This window comes from Vitis vinifera, chromosome 14 (assembly GCF_030704535.1).
Source record: "Vitis vinifera cultivar Pinot Noir 40024 chromosome 14, ASM3070453v1".
NCBI lineage: Eukaryota > Viridiplantae > Streptophyta > Magnoliopsida > Vitales > Vitaceae > Vitis > Vitis vinifera.
In genome coordinates this window covers 10695472-10713089 of record NC_081818.1, presented here as the reverse complement: position 1 = coordinate 10713089, position 17618 = coordinate 10695472, and the positions used below count along the sequence as shown (strand labels likewise).

Genomic DNA, 17618 nt, shown 5'->3' with positions numbered 1-17618 from the left:
CACGTTAACATTGAGAGTCTCTTCTGTCCCACCAAAGTGCAGTGAATTGAAAGACTGCCAATGCAAGTATGACATACATTTCGAATGCCCATGGACATGGAATCAGTGGCTGGAATAATGGGGCCATCTTTTTTTTTTTTTTGATTGGAAACGACACAGAGATATATTGATAGATAAAAAGAAGTACAAAAAGAAGGATGAGAAATCCTCCTGCCAAAGAAAACTAAACTACGGAAATTACACTATAAAACAAGCGAACTCTCTAAAAAGAACCATTCCTTATGGAGTACACACCGCTAACCAATTAAGTTGTAACACATTAAGGGGAGTCCCCTTAAAAACCTTGGAACAGAAAGCCCAAAGAGAAGCAAGGAAAACAATAGAGTCCCAAAGATACTCTCAATTCCTTGCTTTGTCCTAAAAAATCCTCGCGTTTCTTTCCCACCACACAACTCGAATTAGAGCGATGCTCGCAACTTGCCACAAAACTATTCCCCTCTTAGAAGAACCAAAACCATTAAATTTGATGGACATCATGTCATAGATGCTCCTCGGGGGGACCTAATCCATCTTAGCTAACTGAAATAACCTGTCACAACCCAATCGTCAAGGAACAATGAAGAAAAAGATGATCTGTTGATTCCCTATGCTTCATGCACAGAATACAAATATCAGGACTAAGGGCTTTGTAGGGTCTTCTCACTTGTAGCATGTCATTAGTATTCACCTTCTTGTGTGCCACTAACCAGACAAAGGACTTCACTTTGAAAGGAACTTGAGTATTCCAAACGAACTTAGAAGAGAAAACCTAAGGAGATCCAGAACATTGAGATAATGGTAGAAAGAAGGATTTGACTGAAAAAAGCCTTGAAGAAGATAATGGCCAAAATTTGGCATCTGGAACCGAAGGAGATAGATGCAATCCATCAAGTGACCGCATGAGGCCTTCTAAGTCCTCTATCTCAAAATCTGACAGGTTACGGCGGAAATTAAAATTCCAAGAGAAAGGATGAGTAGGACCGAGAACTGAAGAAATAGGAATGTTTTTATCCAAGACTACTCTAAATAGTCTTGGATATTGGGTTCCCAAAGGTTGGTCCCGCCACCACAAATCTTCCCAGAATCGAATTCTTTCCCCATTTCCTACCACAAACCGAGTAAACAAGGAAAACTCCTGAAAGACTTGTGCAATAGCCTTCCAAGGACAGTGATGTGACCATCTAAAGTGTTAGCATCCCAACCATTAGAGTGTGAACCATAAATGCTTAATATGACCTGATGCCATAGAGTTGAACCCTCTCTAGGGTACCTCCACAGCCATTTCCCTAAAAGGGCGAGATTCCTCAGAGAAATATTCCCAAAACCCAAACCCCCTATTGCCTTCGGTTTACACACAACATCCCATCTCACTAAATGATCTCTTTTGCCTTCCCCAATCCCTGACCATAAAAAATCTCTTTGCAACCTCTCGATTTTTGCAGCCACTGAAGCGGGTAACTTAAATAAGGAAAGGAAGTAACAGGGCATATGGGTAAGGCAAGATTGGATAAGAGTTATCCTTCCCCCGAAGGATAAGTAAGTCTTTTGCCACCCATCTAATCTTCTTGAGATTCTCTCAATCACTGGATCCCAAAGCCACACGCCTTGGGTTTCCCTCCCAAAGGAAGACCCAGATAGAGTATAGGCCAACCAGAAGCTTTGCAATCAAGCATCTCAGCCAATCTTGAAAGATGAACCTGATCAAGATTGATGCCATAAATATTACTCTTGTCAAGGTTGACCTTGAGCCCAGAAATGTGCCCAAACACTAGCAAAAGACTCTTGAGAGTCTGCAGATCTTTAGTAGTCTGTTATCAGATTTGGTCTCACACTTCATTTTCTTATGGCACTGTTGTAGTGTTGTGGCATAGGTATGCAAGATCATTTGTTTCAAGATCGCTTCAATGGTGTGACAATATCAAATATTGGAACACTTGTTTAATATCATGGGATGTTGTGCATTGTTCCTCCTTTTGTACACTGAATGTAAACTTGGATGGTTCTGAGCTTGATATGTTGCTCATCAATCATCACATGCTGTTAAATTTGCTTATTTTAGCTATAGACAAGAAATTTCATGGAAACGGTTTTACCTCTCTGTTATGCAGGACTCATGGCGTGAATTAGCAAATGCTTTTGCAAATGGAAGAACTTTGTTCTCGTTACATTCCACTCACCAAGTAAGAACTTCATATATGCTTTGACCAGTTGAACTATATTTGTCGCTCACTTTTATTCTTATTCTGTTACAGCGTTCGCTGGCTCAAACACTTGTTCTTTCAGCTTCTGGCATGAGAAATCCAGAGGCATCAAATCAGTGAGTTTCTTTCCCTCTTTTTAGGCCTTTTTTTTTTTCTTGTGTCCTTTGCTTGTTCTGTGTATGCTGCTGTATTGCCTGATGTCTTGGGTACTATTTCTTAAAAGGTATGTAAGGGATCTCACAAGTCATATGACAGCATATCTAGTGGAAATGTCCAACAAGAATGACTTAAAAAATTTCTCTCAACAACCAGACATTATCTTGTCGGTAGGTGCTGAAAATTCTGGTAATGCCAGATCATTCTAGCTACATGCTTTTGCAACTCTCTTCAGGAAAAAAGTTAGTTCTTGTTCAATAACATCACTCACATTCTGTAGGTAAGTTGCTTGTTGGAGCGGCTTCGTGGGGCTGCCAGGGCATTGGAACCTCGAACACAAAAGGCAATTTATGAGATGGGTTTCTCTGTAATGAATTCTGTTCTGGTTCTTCTTGAAGTTTACAAACATGAGGTATGTGATGCATTTATACAAGTTGACATATTCCAATGTTCCCATAACTAAATTGTTCATACGCCTAAGGTAACCTTTGTGCAGTTTAGCAGTTCAAACCACCCAGGTCAGTGGTTTGAAACCTGTGGAACCGATGTCATGTGAGTATTAATTATAAACATAATATAAATAAGAAAAAAATAAATAAATAAAGGTTCTGAGATTTTACATGAGAAAATTTGAAAATTTCACAAAGCATGAAAGGGAGTGCCAAAAGACGTATAAAATTAGAATAAAAACAAAAAGATTAATTTATTCCATTAGTTCTGGAATCTGGATCCAAGCTTTAGTCGAATTTCAGGAAAATAAATCTCAAAAGACAGAAAGAAAATAACCTGAGATCCATACTCCATAGTTGACTATTCATCCTTTGCAAGGGAAAATGTCCTAAACACAAAGAATTCAAAACACCACAACAGCCCACTTGATTATGATGATTGAACCGGCATTTTGGTTATAGTGTTTATGATGAAATGCAGCTTCAAGGGAACTGCAGATCATGGAAAGCAAAACTGTGGTCTAGTGTTGCATGTGCAGTGGGGGACTTTCTTGGAGGCACTGGGTACCATTAGAGGCTTGTGTGGTGATTGTGGTGCATCGGTAGGATCTTTAATTTAATCTGATTTCCCCTTTGAGATGTGAATATTGTGAGGCTGTTTGTAGCTATGAGATGTTTTTTTGTCTCATTTATGAGTTCAATTTTTTGGATACCCCTTTTGGTTTGTGTGATTGGTGTTGTAATAAAGGTGGGAAGTTCATGTTCCAGTTGGGCTGCTTTCTGCTTTCTGTGCATTGGGAAGAACATGACTTAATTGATCATTCCCATCTTTTTTATGCTGGGAGTTTGAGGTTGGGTAAATCGCCTTTCAGTTTTTGATAGTATGTGGCTAAGGAATTTGTGACTGGGGATCTGGATAAGATATGATGGGGAAAGTATGAGTTAGTGGGTTTCTCAAGTTTCGTTTTGGGATTGTAAGGAGAAGGAAAGGTGTTCTTTGGGCTACCACCTCCAATGGTTTTGTTAAGCTAAATTTTGATGGGTGTTTGGATAATCCAGTGCAGGGACTGGAGGGTTGCTTAGGGATCTCACTTTGGCATAATGGTAAGAGTGTTCTCTAAACTGACACATCAAGGTTTAGTCATTTAGGCAGAAATTCTAACCCTTTTGGAAAGATTGCTGCAAACAAAAATTTTGGGCCTCTCCAATCTATTTGTTGAATATAATGTATGTATAGTATACTATCTTTCCTTATTAATATAGGTCATATGTATGGTAGTTAGGACTCCTAGCCTTGTATATATATATATCTCTCAATTGTAAGTAGAAATTATATGAATGAAAATAAGGTTTTTCTCCTTTCTCTCTCTCTTTCAACATGGTATCAGAGCCAAGGAAGAAAACCTAATTCTTTCCTGTTTTTCCGTGTCATCAACTCCGGGAAACCTTCCGGTGACCGTGTTTCTTTCCGGTCACCGTGTTTCTTTCTGGTCACCTTTCCCATCTCCCAATACTTTCCGGTCAGTCGGATCGTCGTTAGAAACCACTCACCGCCGGCGAAATTTTCCGGCGAACTTTCCGGCGAACTTCCGGCGACCTATTTTTCCGACACCGACCATACCAGAAGGAGCGCCTGGAGGAGATCTCCACCTTTTGTGAAGACACCAACACCAAAAAAGGAGCCACGCGCCGTCCACGCGCGATTTTCGGTCGGCGGCTGCATCTCACGCGCCGGCGCGTGGGGGCGTGTGAGGCATATTCCGGCCACTTCCGACACCTCTCCAGGCTCGTCCGGCGCCGTCTTGGCCTTCTAGCCCCCCGGCAGTCCTCCCCGAGCCCTACATCTCCATTTTTTTCCCTGTTTTTGGCTTTCTTGCCATTCCGGCCACCTCCGACAGGGCTCCCCCTCCATCTCCGAGGCTTGGGTGCTGCTTCTCTTCCTCTCCAGGCACGTCACGAACCTTTTCTCCATTGATTGCACCTCTCACAGCCGTGATTTCACTTTTTTTCTCTCTCCGCCGAAATCTGAACCCATCTTAGGGCTCTCTTCGATCCAAATACGTGAATATGACCACCAAAAATCAGATCTTTACCTCTGTTATCTCTGGATCTCCTATGATTACCTCAGAGAAATTGGTTGGTAGTGAGAATTATCTCTCCTGGTCTGCTTCTGTTGAACTTTGGTTTATGGGTCAAGGATATGAGGATCACTTGGTTACCCAGGAGGCAGATATCCCTGAGGTTGACCGCGTACAGTGGCGGAAGATAGATGCACAGTTATGTAGTGTATTATGGCAATCGGTTGATCCCCGGATTCTTCTTCATCTTCAAGCCTATAAAACTTGTTTTAAGTTTTGGACTCAGGCCAAAGGATTATACACGAATGATATCCAGCGTCTTTATAAGGTGGCTTCTGCTATTGTCCATCTCAGCCAACAGGACTTGGACCTATCTACTTATATTGGTCAGATTGCCTCTCTTAAGGAGCAGTTCCTGACTGTGATGCCTCTTACTCCTGATGTTGGGGCTCAACAAACACAACTTGACAAGTTCTTCATGGTTCTTACTCTTATTGGCCTCCGTCCGGATCTTGAGCCTATTCGTGATCAGATTCTTGGCAGTTCATCAGTTCCGTCCTTGGATGATGTGTTTGCTCGCCTCCTGCGTATCTCGTCCACTCAGACTTTGACATCTGATAGCGCTTCAGATTCTTCTGTGTTAGTTTCTCAAACTACCTCTCGAGGAGGACGCAGTGGTACCCGAGGTAGAGGCCAACGTCCTCAATGCACCTATTGCAATAAACTTGGCCACACTCGCGATCGTTGCTATCAGTTACATGGAAGACCTCCTCGCACTGCCCATATGGCCCAGTCCTCTGATTCTCTGTTGCCTCAGCCTCCGAGCTCCTCCGCATCTCAGACATCTCAGGCTTCTATTGCCTCTGTTGCCCAGCCTGGTAATGCCTCTGCCTGCCTTACCCACACATCTTCTCTTGGACCCTGGATTCTAGATTCTGGAGCATCTGATCACCTATCTGGTAATAAGGATCTTTTCTCCTCTATTACTACTACCTCTGATTTACCTACTGTTACCTTAGCTAATGGTTCTCAAACTGTGGCTAAAGGTATTGGTTTGGCCCTTCCTCTGCCTTCTCTACCTCTCACTTCTGTCCTTTATACTCCTGAATGTCCTTTTAATCTTATTTCCATCAGCAAAATCACTCGTACTCTTAATTGCTCTATTACATTTTCTGATAAATTTGTGACCTTGCAGGACCGGAGTACGGGGAAGACGATTGGCATAGGACGTGAGTCTCAAGGCCTCTATCACCTCACCTCAGATTCATCTCCTGCAGTTTGCATTTCCACTGATGCTCCTCTCCTCATTCACAATCGTCTGGGCCACCCTAGTCTCTCCAAGTTCCAGAAGATGGTTCCTCGTTTTTCCACTTTGTCGTCGCTTCCGTGTGAGTCATGTCAGCTTGGGAAACATACTCGTGTCTCGTTCCCAAAGCGTTTGAATAATCGGGCAAAGTCTCCTTTTGAGCTTGTCCACACTGATGTTTGGGGTCCTTGTCGGACTGCGTCTACTTTAGGATTTCAGTATTTTGTCACTTTCATTGATGACTATTCTCGATGTACTTGGTTATTTTTAATGAAAAATCGAGCTGAGTTATTCTCAATTTTCCAGAAATTTTATACTGAAATCCAAACCCAGTTCAATATTTCTATTCGTGTGTTACGCAGTGACAATGCCAGGGAATATTTTTCAGCCCAATTTACTTCGTTTATGTCTCATCATGGGATTCTTCATCAGTCTTCTTGTGCTCATACTCCTCAACAAAATGGGGTAGCTGAACGCAAGAATCGACATCTTGTTGAGACAGCTCGTACTCTCCTCCTCCATAGTCACGTTCCTTTTCGCTTTTGGGGGGACGCTGTTCTTACCGCTTGTTATTTGATTAATCGTATGCCCTCCTCTGTCTTACATGATCAGATTCCTCACTCCCTTCTTTTCCCTGACCAACCACTTTATTTCCTTCCTCCTCGTGTCTTTGGTTGTACTTGCTTTGTTCATATTCTCACTCCTGGACAGGACAAGCTTTCCGCCAAAGCCATGAAGTGCCTCTTCTTGGGATATTCCAGACTTCAGAAGGGTTATCGTTGTTATTCCCTTGAGACTCATCGGTACTTTATCTCCGCTGATGTCACCTTTTTTGAGGACTCACCCTTCTTTTCCACCACTTCTGAGTCTCTTCCTGTTTCTGAAGTCTTGCCCATTCCCATTGTCTCCCCACCTGAAGCTATGCCCCCTCGACCACTTCAGGTTTATCATCGTCGTCCTCGTGTCGTTGCTCCTCTCCCTTTTCCTGAGGCACCTGCTGACTCACTTCCTATCCCTTCGGCTTCACCTGCCCCGGCTCTGCCTTCTCCTAATGACTTACCCATTGCTGTTCGGAAAGGTACTCGCTCTACTCGTAATCCTCATCCTATTTACAATTTTTTGAGTTATCATCGATTATCTTCACCCTATTCTGCTTTTGTTTCTGCTATATCCTCTGTTTCTCTTCCCAAGAGCACCCATGAAGCTCTTTCCCATCCAGGCTGGCGACAGGCAATGGTGGATGAAATGGCTGCTCTGCACTCTAATGGCACTTGGGATCTTGTTGTTTTACCCCCTGGTAAATCTACAGTTGGTTGTCGTTGGGTCTATGCAGTTAAGGTTGGTCCTGATGGTCAGGTTGATCGCCTTAAGGCCCGCTTAGTTGCTAAAGGCTATACTCAAGTTTATGGTTCTGATTATGGTGACACATTCTCCCCTGTTGCCAAGATTGCTTCTGTCCGCTTGCTTCTCTCCATGGCTGCTATGTGTTCTTGGCCTCTTTATCAGTTGGATATTAAAAATGCCTTCCTTCATGGTGATCTTGCCGAGGAAGTTTATATGGAGCAACCTCCTGGTTTTGTTGCTCAGGGGGAGTCTGGTTTAGTGTGCAGGTTACGCCGTTCTCTATATGGCTTGAAACAATCTCCTCGAGCATGGTTTAGCCGTTTTAGTTCTGTTGTTCAAGAGTTTGGCATGCTTCGCAGTACAGCAGACCATTCAGTTTTTTATCATCATAACTCCTTGGGGCAGTGTATTTATCTGGTTGTTTATGTGGACGACATCGTCATTACAGGCAGTGATCAGGATGGTATACAGAAACTAAAGCAACATCTTTTTACCCACTTTCAGACCAAAGACTTGGGGAAACTCAAGTATTTCTTGGGAATTGAGATAGCTCAATCTAGTTCTGGTGTGGTCCTTTCCCAAAGGAAGTATGCTTTAGACATCCTGGAAGAAACCGGTATGTTAGACTGTAAACCGGTAGACACACCTATGGATCCGAATGTCAAACTTGTACCAGGACAGGGGGAGCCTTTGGGAGACCCCGGGAGATATCGACGACTCGTAGGTAAATTGAACTATCTCACCATTACTCGTCCAGACATTTCTTTTCCTGTGAGTGTTGTTAGTCAATTCCTACAGTCACCATGTGATAGCCATTGGGATGCCGTAATCCGTATTCTTCGATATATCAAAAGTACACCAGGCCAAGGTGTATTGTACGAGAACAGAGGTCATACTCAAGTTGTTGGTTACACAGATGCAGATTGGGCTGGCTCACCCACAGATAGACGTTCCACTTCAGGGTACTGTGTTTTTATTGGAGGTAATCTAATATCTTGGAAGAGTAAGAAACAAGATGTAGTGGCCAGATCTAGCGCTGAAGCCGAGTATCGAGCTATGGCTTTGGCAACATGTGAACTCATATGGTTGAGACATCTTCTTCAGGAGTTGCGATTTGGAAAGGATGAACAGATGAAACTCATCTGTGATAACCAGGCCGCATTACATATTGCATCCAATCCAGTCTTTCATGAAAGGACCAAGCATATTGAAGTTGACTGTCATTTCATTAGAGAGAAGATCGCATCAGGATGTGTTGCTACAAGTTTTGTCAATTCAAATGATCAACTAGCAGACATCTTCACTAAATCTCTCAGAGGTCCTAGGATTAAATATATTTGTAACAAGCTTGGTGCATATGACGTATATGCTCCAGCTTGAGGGGGAGTGTTGAATATAATGTATGTATAGTATACTATCTTTCCTTATTAATATAGGTCATATGTATGGTAGTTAGGACTCCTAGCCTTGTATATATATATATCTCTCAATTGTAAGTAGAAATTATATGAATGAAAATAAGGTTTTTCTCCTTTCTCTCTCTCTTTCAACACTATTCATAAAAGAAAATTCCACTACTGTTATATCATGAGCAATTAAGATAGAAAGAGGACCCTGGAAGTTGGATGGATGGCTGCAACAAATTGTTGATATTTCTTCAAAGTTGGGATGTTCCTTCTCTTAAGCTCCAGTCTTAGACCATCATTTGCGGTTCCATTAGCAAAGCATGAAGCTAGACATGTGATGTGTGCAAATAGATTTGCTTTTTTGAACTAATATACACCAACCTTTCTTATCATATTTGATATAGAGGATTTTGTACTTCTTGGAAGGATTTCTTATACTTCTTGTACTTTCTATTTCAATGTAAGGAAATGGTTGTTTTTTATTATGTCTAAATAAAAGAAAAAAAGAAGAAGAAGAAAAGGGAAGAAGTATTCTATAAAGGCGAGTTGGCTGTGAAGGTTCTACTATACATGAGTACAGTCATAGTGTCACATGAGATTTTTTTTCCTCATAAATTGGTCAATGCTTGTAAGAAGCGTGGGAGTAGGAAGATTTCTTAATTGGGCTTCAATGGATGCTAGGGGTGCAACAGGAGGCCTTCTTCTCTTTTAGGATAATAGAGTCTTAGAGAATTTGGATGTAGAAAGCGGGGGGTACTCCATCTCTATTCGTTTTAGAAACTGCGCTAGTGGCTTCTCTTGGATTTTCTCTGAAGTGTACGGGCCAGTGATTGGTTGCGAGAAGGAAGATTTTTGGGAGGAGCTAGGAGTCATCCGTGGCCTTTGGGAGGACCCTTGGTGCATAGGAGGGGACTTTAACGCTGTAAGATTCCCAGAGGAAAAAAGGAATGCCCTTAGACTCACAGTTGAAATGAGGAGATTTTCAGAGGTGATAGGGGAGTTGGGGTTGAGGGATTTTCCCTTGGTTGGAGGCCCTTTCACTTGGATAGGGGGTTTGAATTCTCAAGTTGCCTCTAGATTGGACCGCTTCTTGATTTTAGACCAATGGGAGGACCACTTTTCTGACATCATGCAATCTGCTCTTCCTCGTCTGGTTTCTGATCACAGTCCCATAGTCCTAGAAGTTAGATGCTTCTCTTCAGGCAAAAGCCCCTTTCGGTTTGAAAATATGTGGTTGAAAATAGAAGGTTTCAAAGACCTAGTAAGAAGCTGGTGGAATGGTTATTCTGTTGAAGGCAATAGCAATCACTGCATTGCTGAGAAACTCAAAGCACTAAAGAAGGATTTGAAGAATTGGAATAAGGAGGTGGTAGGCAATGTCTCGTTCAATAGAGCAGAGGCCTTCTCCCGCCTGCAGTGTTGGAAGGCCAAGGAGAATGAGAACTCTCTTACTCCTGGAGAAGCGAAGGCTAAAAAAGCTGGCTCTTAAGGACTATAAGAAATGGGCCCTTCTGGAAGAAACTTCTTGGAGACAGAAGTCAAGAGAAATCTGGTTAAGAAAAGGTGATAAAAATACCAGGTACTTCCACAAAATGGCCAATGAAGGCAAGGAGAAACTTCCTGTCTAAAATTAGAGTGAATGAGGTGTCTCTCTCTTCTAATGATGAAATCAAAGAAGGAGTTTGCTGAGCCTACTAGTCCCTCCTCTCAGAATCAGGGGATTGGAGGCCTAGTATTAATGGTCTTAACTTCAAGGAGCTAGGGGAAGGCTTGGCCAGCAGCCTAGAAGTAATGTTTTTTGAGGAAGAAATTTTTGCAGCCTTGAGCAGCTGTTGCGGTGATAAAGCCCCAGGCCCGGACGGCTTCACAATGGCCTTTTGGTTGTTTTGTTGGGATGTTGTTAAATCAAAGATTTTGGGTCTCTTTAGGGAGTTTTACCTCCATAGGACCTTCCAGATAAGCTTAAATTCCATGTTCCTTGTGCTCATTCCTAAAAAAGAGGGAGCCATAGACCTAAGAGATTTCAGACCAATCAGCCTGGTAAGGAGTGTGTACAAATTGCTTGCCAAGGTCCTTGCTAATAGGTTGAAATTAGTGATGGGGGAGGTGATTTCTGATTCTCAGCAAGCTTTCGTCCAAGGGAGACAGATTCTAGACATTGTTCTAATTGTTAGCAAGGTCCTTGATTCTAGATTGAAAGACAACACACCGGACCTCCTCCTTAAGATGGATATTGAGAAGGCTTTCAACCATGTCAATTGGGACTTTCTTATGGATGTGATGTCCAAGATGGGATTTGGGCATAGATGGATTAATTGGATGAAATGGTGTTGCTCTATGGCTACCTTCTCGATCCTCATCAATGGGAGCCCTTTGGGCTTCTTTCGTAGCTCTAGGGGATTGTGACAAGGCGACCCTCTTTCCCCCTATCTTTTCCTTTTTGCCATGGAAGCTTTTAGCCAACTATTGTCAAGTGCAAGAAATGGGGGCTTTATTTCCGGTTTCAAAGTGGGAGGAAGAGGAAGAGAGGGGCTGATCGTGTCCCATCTCTTGTTTGTCGATGACACCTTGATTTTTTGTGACGCCGATGTAGAACAGTTATGATATCTTAGCTAGACATTCATGTGGTTTGAGGCAATTCAGGGTTAAAAGTTAATCTGAGCAAATCTGAGACCATCCCAGTGGGGGAAGGCATTCCTATGGAGACTCTTGCCCCGGGGTTGGGTTGTAAGATTGGGAGCTTACCTATCTCCTACCCGGGTCTCCCCCTTGGGGCCCCTTACAAATCCACTAGGGTTTGGGATGTAGTGGAAGAAAGATTCAAGAAAAGGTTCTCTTTGGAAAAGGCAATACCTCTCCAAAGGTGATCGGCTTACCTTGGTAAAAAGCACCCTCTCTAGCCTCCCAACCTACTTTATTTCTCTCTTTGTGATCCCTAAGAGAGTGTGTGTAAGGCTTGAAAAGATCCAAAGGGATTTCTTATGGGGCGGAGGCACCTTAGAGAATAGACCTCACTTAGTGAGTTGGAAGGTTATTTGTGCTGTTAAAAAGTATGGAGGTCTGGGCATTCGCAGTCTAGCTATCTTTAACAAGGCCCTACTTGAGAAGTGGTTGTGGAGATTTGCTAATGAGAACGAGTCCCTATGGAAGCAAATTATCTCTAGAAAGTACGACCTTCAAGAGGGGGGGTGGTGCTCCAAAGGTGTAAGAAACCGTTATAGGGTGGGGGTTTGGAAGGCCATCAGAAATGGTTGGGAGAACTTTCGAACTCACTCCTGCTTCATCGTAGGGAATGGCACTAGAGTGAAATTCTAGAAGGACTTGTGGTGTGAAAATCAATCTCTGGAAGATGTTTTCCCAAACTTGTTTAATCTAACCATCAACAAAGAAGGTTGGGTTACTGAGGCTTGGGAGGAGGACGAAGTTGGGGGCAGCTGGGGGCTTCGTTTTAATAGACACCTAAATGATTGGGAGGTGGGGGAAGTAGAAAGCTTGTTAAGCAAGCTTCATCCTTTGACCATTAGAAGAGGTGTGGATGACTTGATTGGGTGGAGAGAGAACAAGAATGGGACCTTTTCAGTCAAGTCTTTTTATAGCTCATTCTCAAGGGGCATTAGACCTCCTTTCCCGGCTTTAATTATTTGGTCGCCTTGGGTTCCAACTAGGGTTAGCTTCTTTGGTTGGGAAGCTGCTTGGAGCAGGCTGCTCACCATTGACCGCCTGAAGAGAAATGGTTGGAGCATCCCCAACAGGTACTATTTGTGCAAAAATGGGGAGGAAACCACATATCGTCTTCTTTTGTTTTGTGAGAAGGCCAGAATGTTATGGCTTCTGATCTTCTCTTTTTTTGGGGTGCAATGGCTGATGCACTCCTCTGTGAGGAGGAACCTCTTGGGATGGCATGGTTCCTTTGTGGGCAAGAAAAGGGAGAAAGCTTGGAGAGCTGCCCCCCTCTGCTTGATGTGGACCATTTGGAAAGAAAGGAATAGGAGGACCTTCGATGATGTTGAGAGGAATGACCAAGAAATCAAATCCATTTTTTTGTACACTTTTGTGAATTGGGCTAGGGTGTATATAGAGGAACGCACTTTCTCTTTGATAGATTTTGTAGACTGGTTAGCTACCAAGTAAGGGTCAGGCTTGTTTGCCTTTTTGCCTTTTGCTCTTTTGTATCCTGGTATACTTCGTGTATACTCTTACTTTAGCCTTTTTGGCTTTTAATGAATTTTCCTTTACCTATCAAAAAAAAAGAAATGCAGTGAGTTTCCTTCGAACAAAGTTTAGATGCTATGTTCATTATGTTGGTGCCTAAGAAAGGTAGGGGTTGAGGTTGTTAAGGAGTATAGGCCAATTATTTTGATTGATTATATGTATCAAACTTATAGCAAAGAACTTGATCAATAGACTTTGAAATGGTTACTCGGAAAGTGATGACTGATTCTAAAAGTACTATTATGGAATGGGAAGTGCATAGTTTTAAAAAGGTGGCCTTACAACATGCCAAGGCCCAAGGTGCAACCACTTCCTTGTTGTAGTACGTTTCTTGACAATTCATGTGCCTTGTTGAAGAGGCATGCCCTGTCTACTTTACTTTTCCTTTTTAAACACTTTTATTTTTGGAATTTCTAATTGTATATTGAAATTTATATAATTTCATTACTTTTTTGTTGATTGCTTCTTTTAAATATTTGGAATCTTAAATTTTTTATTGATTAGATTAGATTTTGAATCATAGTTTATAAAATTAATTTGCATCTTAGGTCATATTTTACTTCACTCAGGCGCATGCCATGTGTTGTGCCTTGTGTCTAAGCTATAGGAGACTTTCTTACCTTAGGTTTGCCTTGCACCTTTTAAAACTATGAGGAAGCAAATTCTAGACCAAATCCTCATCACTAATGTTAGAAATCTCATTACACTATGTGAGTGTGCATGAGTTTGTATGTATGTATACGTGTGTGTGATTCACTAGAAATAGGGATACTAATATCAAGTTCTCTCTCTCTTTCTCGCTCACTCTCTATGTGTGTGTCATTCATTAGAAATGGGAACAATAATACCAAGTCTAGGATGGATAAGAGATCCACTTATATAAGAGGATTCTATGCCTTGAGAAGTAAAATTACCAAAGTTATTGTGCTCTCTAAACATGATAATCTTATAATTGAGAACAAAATACCTATTCCCTTGGTAAAATAGTTATGAAACACATGTACTATAGGTTTCTATTTTTTTGTCTCATGTATCACAAGGCATCTATATTATGAAAAATTAAATAGAAAAAAATATACATATATGTATATATGTATTGGAAACATGAAGTATAAAAAATATATAAAAAATCTCATGAAAGGTAGTAGGATTTAAAAAATTTTAAACTATATCATACCCATAATTTTAGAAGGTATGCTTAAGGCGAGCCTAGGCCTAAGGTGATCATGGCATACTAATCAAAATAATTTTCAAGATTGGCTAACCGATCAAAAAAATATATAACCCTTTTAGTGATATCACCTACCTCATCATGAATACACCTAAACTGATTATAATAGTATTGTGGAGGTAAAGTTCGACATTGTCGATGAGGGTAGCTATCCTAGGACATCCGAAGCCTAAAAGTATTCCTATGACTATCACTAACAAATTGTGACCTAGACTCTCTCCTACCTCCATTGATAGGCATTGGACTGTCAAAAGCTTCATCCTCATAAACATCTTTCACCATCATTTAGGGTTCTATCATTGATTGGATTTTTGTTCATGGGTGGTTTTCCTAGGGGTGCAGGTAGCAAACCTACTCAGGAATAAAGTCTCCTACAATATGGGGATTGACTAGAGATTTGTCCCAATGTAGATTCATCGATTGTTTCCCCCTCGTGAGGCTTTTCAGGGTCTTTCAACAAATGACCTAGGTCCATAGCAAGGTTGCTCACAATATCTTTCACCTTTGTTAGATTGGCTTGTAGGGTTGTCATAATAGTTGTGAGGGCTACATGGGAGTGTTCCAACTCAATGACCTTCATGTTTAGTAAAAGCAAAGGTTGGGAAAATTTTGGAAATAATGAGAAAAGATAATGTTGAGATAAAACATGAATTACTTTAACTGATACCAAATTTCTTTTAGCTTGGGATGACTCTATAGAAATAAATATGAAACATATACATACATATATACATACATACATACATTTATATATATATATATATATATAGGTAATGGGAAAAAAGAAATATGATAATAAAGGAAAGATAATAATATCAAAATCTCAACCCTAGGTGTAGGTACTTGAGTACGACATTCATAAAAAATAAATTAACTCTAAACATAAGCTTATCTGTGATACTATAAAGCACTTCCTTAGTTAAAAATTAATTAAAAAAAAATTATTTTTTGTTACAATTTATTTTATACATAGAATCCAATTCAACTAAATACTAGACATAGCTAAGCTTAGAATATAAAGCAATGGATAAATGAAACAAGGGGTTATTTGTCTTCCACACAACAAAGGAATTTTCCACATCCCTTTCTTAGTTAGGAAGGATTTTTGGGTGGAGTTGTTAGACCTTTTTGGCCTTACTTTTCCTTTATGGTGTGTGGGAGGTGACTTCAATGTCATAAGGAGTAGTTCTGAAAAACTTGGTGGCTCTAGTGTCACTTCTAGCATGAGGGATTTTGATGGTTTTATAAGAGATTGTGAACTACTTGATCCCCCATTACGGAATGCCCCTTTTACTTGGTCAAATATGTAAGAGTCACCGGTGTGCAAGAGATTGGATCGGTTTCTCTATTCAAACGGGAGCTTTCCTTCTCTCAAAGCCTTCAAGAAGTTCTTCCTAGATGCACTTCGGATCACTGGCCAATTGTTTTGGATACCAATCCTTTCAAGTGGGGCCCAACACCTTTTAGGTTTGAGAATATGTGGCTGCAACATCCAAGTTTCAAAGAGTGCTTTAGTAGTTGGTGGAGAGAATTTGATGGAAATGGGTGGGAAGGTCACAAGTTCATGAAGAAGTTACAATTTGTTAAGGCAAAATTGAAGGATTGGAATAAGAATACGTTTGGATTGCTAAAGGAAAGGAAAAAAACCGTCTTGGATGAGATAGCTAACATTGATGTCATTGAACAAGAAGGGGTTCTCTCTTCTGATCTTGCTGCTCAAAGAATTGAAAGAAAAGGGGAACTAGAGGAATTAATTTTGAGGGAAGAAATTCATTGGAGACAAAAAGCTAAGGTGAAATAGGTTAAAGACGGGGATTGCAATTCAAAGTTGTTTCATAAAGTGGCTAACGGGAGACGAAATAGGAACTTCATCAAGTTCCTGGAGAATGAAAGAGGTTTGGTGTTGGATAATTCCGAGAGCATTACAGAGGAGATATTACTATATTTCAAAAAGCTTTACTCGAGTCTTGGAGAGTAGAAGGCATTGATTGGTCCCCTATATCAGAAGAAAGTGCTTCTAGGCTGGACTCCCCTTTCTCTGAAGAAGAGATCTTTAATGCCATTTTTCAGTTAGATAGGGATAAGGCGTCGGGGCCTGATGGTTTTAACATTGCAGTGTTTCAGGATTGTTGGGATGTGATCAAGGATGACTTAGTAAGGGTGTTCGTAGAGTTTCACAGTAGCGAGATTATTAATCAAAACACTAATGCCTCCTTCATAGTTCTTTTGCCCAAAAAGAGTCAGTCAAAGAAGATTTCGGATTTTAGACCTATTAGCTTGATCACATGTCTTTATAAGGTAATAGCAAAAGTCTTGTCAAGGCGATTAAGAGGAGTTCTACACGAGACTATCCACTCTACTCAAGGTGTTTTTGTTCAAGGGAGACAAATTTTGGATGCAGTTCTTATAGCCAATGAGATAGTGGATGAGAAAAGGCGATCAGGGGAGGAAGGAGTTGTATTCAAAATAGACTTTGAAAAGGCTTATGACCATGTGAAATGGGATTTTGTGGATCACGTGTTGGAGAAGGAGTTTAGTTCTAAATGGAGGAGTTAGATGAGAGGTTGTCTGTCTTCGATCTCTTATGCTATTCTAGTGAATGGTAATGCTAAAGGATGGGTCAAGGCATCTAGAGGTTTAAGGCAATGTGACCCTTTATCCCCTTTCCTATTCACTATTGTTGCAGATGTGTTGAGTAGAATGTTGTTGAAAGTAGAGGAAAGAAGTGTGCTAGAGGGTTTCAGGGTAGGTAGAAATAGAGTTAGGGTGACCCATCTGCAATTCTCAGATGATACCATATTCTTTGCTAACTCTTGCGCGGAAGAACTGTAAACTCTCAAGAGTTTATTGTTAGTGTTTGGGCAAATTTCTGGGCAAAAGTAATCTTTTTGGAATCAACCTTGATCAGAATCATCTCTCTAGGTTAGCCTTGTTGCTTGAATGCAAGGCTTCTGATTGGCCTATACTATACCTAGGTCTTCCTTTGGGAGGGAATCCAACTGCTTGTGGATTCTAGGACCCAGTGATTGAGAGAATCTCTAAGAGATTAGACGGGTGGCAAAAGGCGTACTTATCTTTCGGTGGTAGGATAACTCTTATCCACTCATGCCTTTCCCACATTCCTAGCTACTTTCTTTCTCTATTTAAGATTCCCGTTTCAGTGGCTACAAAAATTGAGAGATTGCAAAGGGATTTT

At 41.1% G+C, this 17618-nt stretch overlaps 1 protein-coding gene across 2 annotated transcripts in view; it reads left to right on the top strand.

Annotated features, from left to right (window-relative positions):
- LOC100253500 (uncharacterized) overlaps positions 1–17618 on the top strand; it is a 118653-nt gene that overhangs the window by 90656 nt on the left and 10379 nt on the right. For both annotated transcript variants that reach the window (XM_010661910.3, XM_002266572.5), the window contains exons 21-24: positions 2148–2219; positions 2292–2356; positions 2464–2566; positions 2677–2808. In XM_010661910.3, the coding sequence (XP_010660212.1) occupies positions 2148–2219; positions 2292–2356; positions 2464–2566; positions 2677–2808 (372 nt within the window). The remainder of the gene's footprint in view (positions 1–2147; positions 2220–2291; positions 2357–2463; positions 2567–2676; positions 2809–17618) is intronic.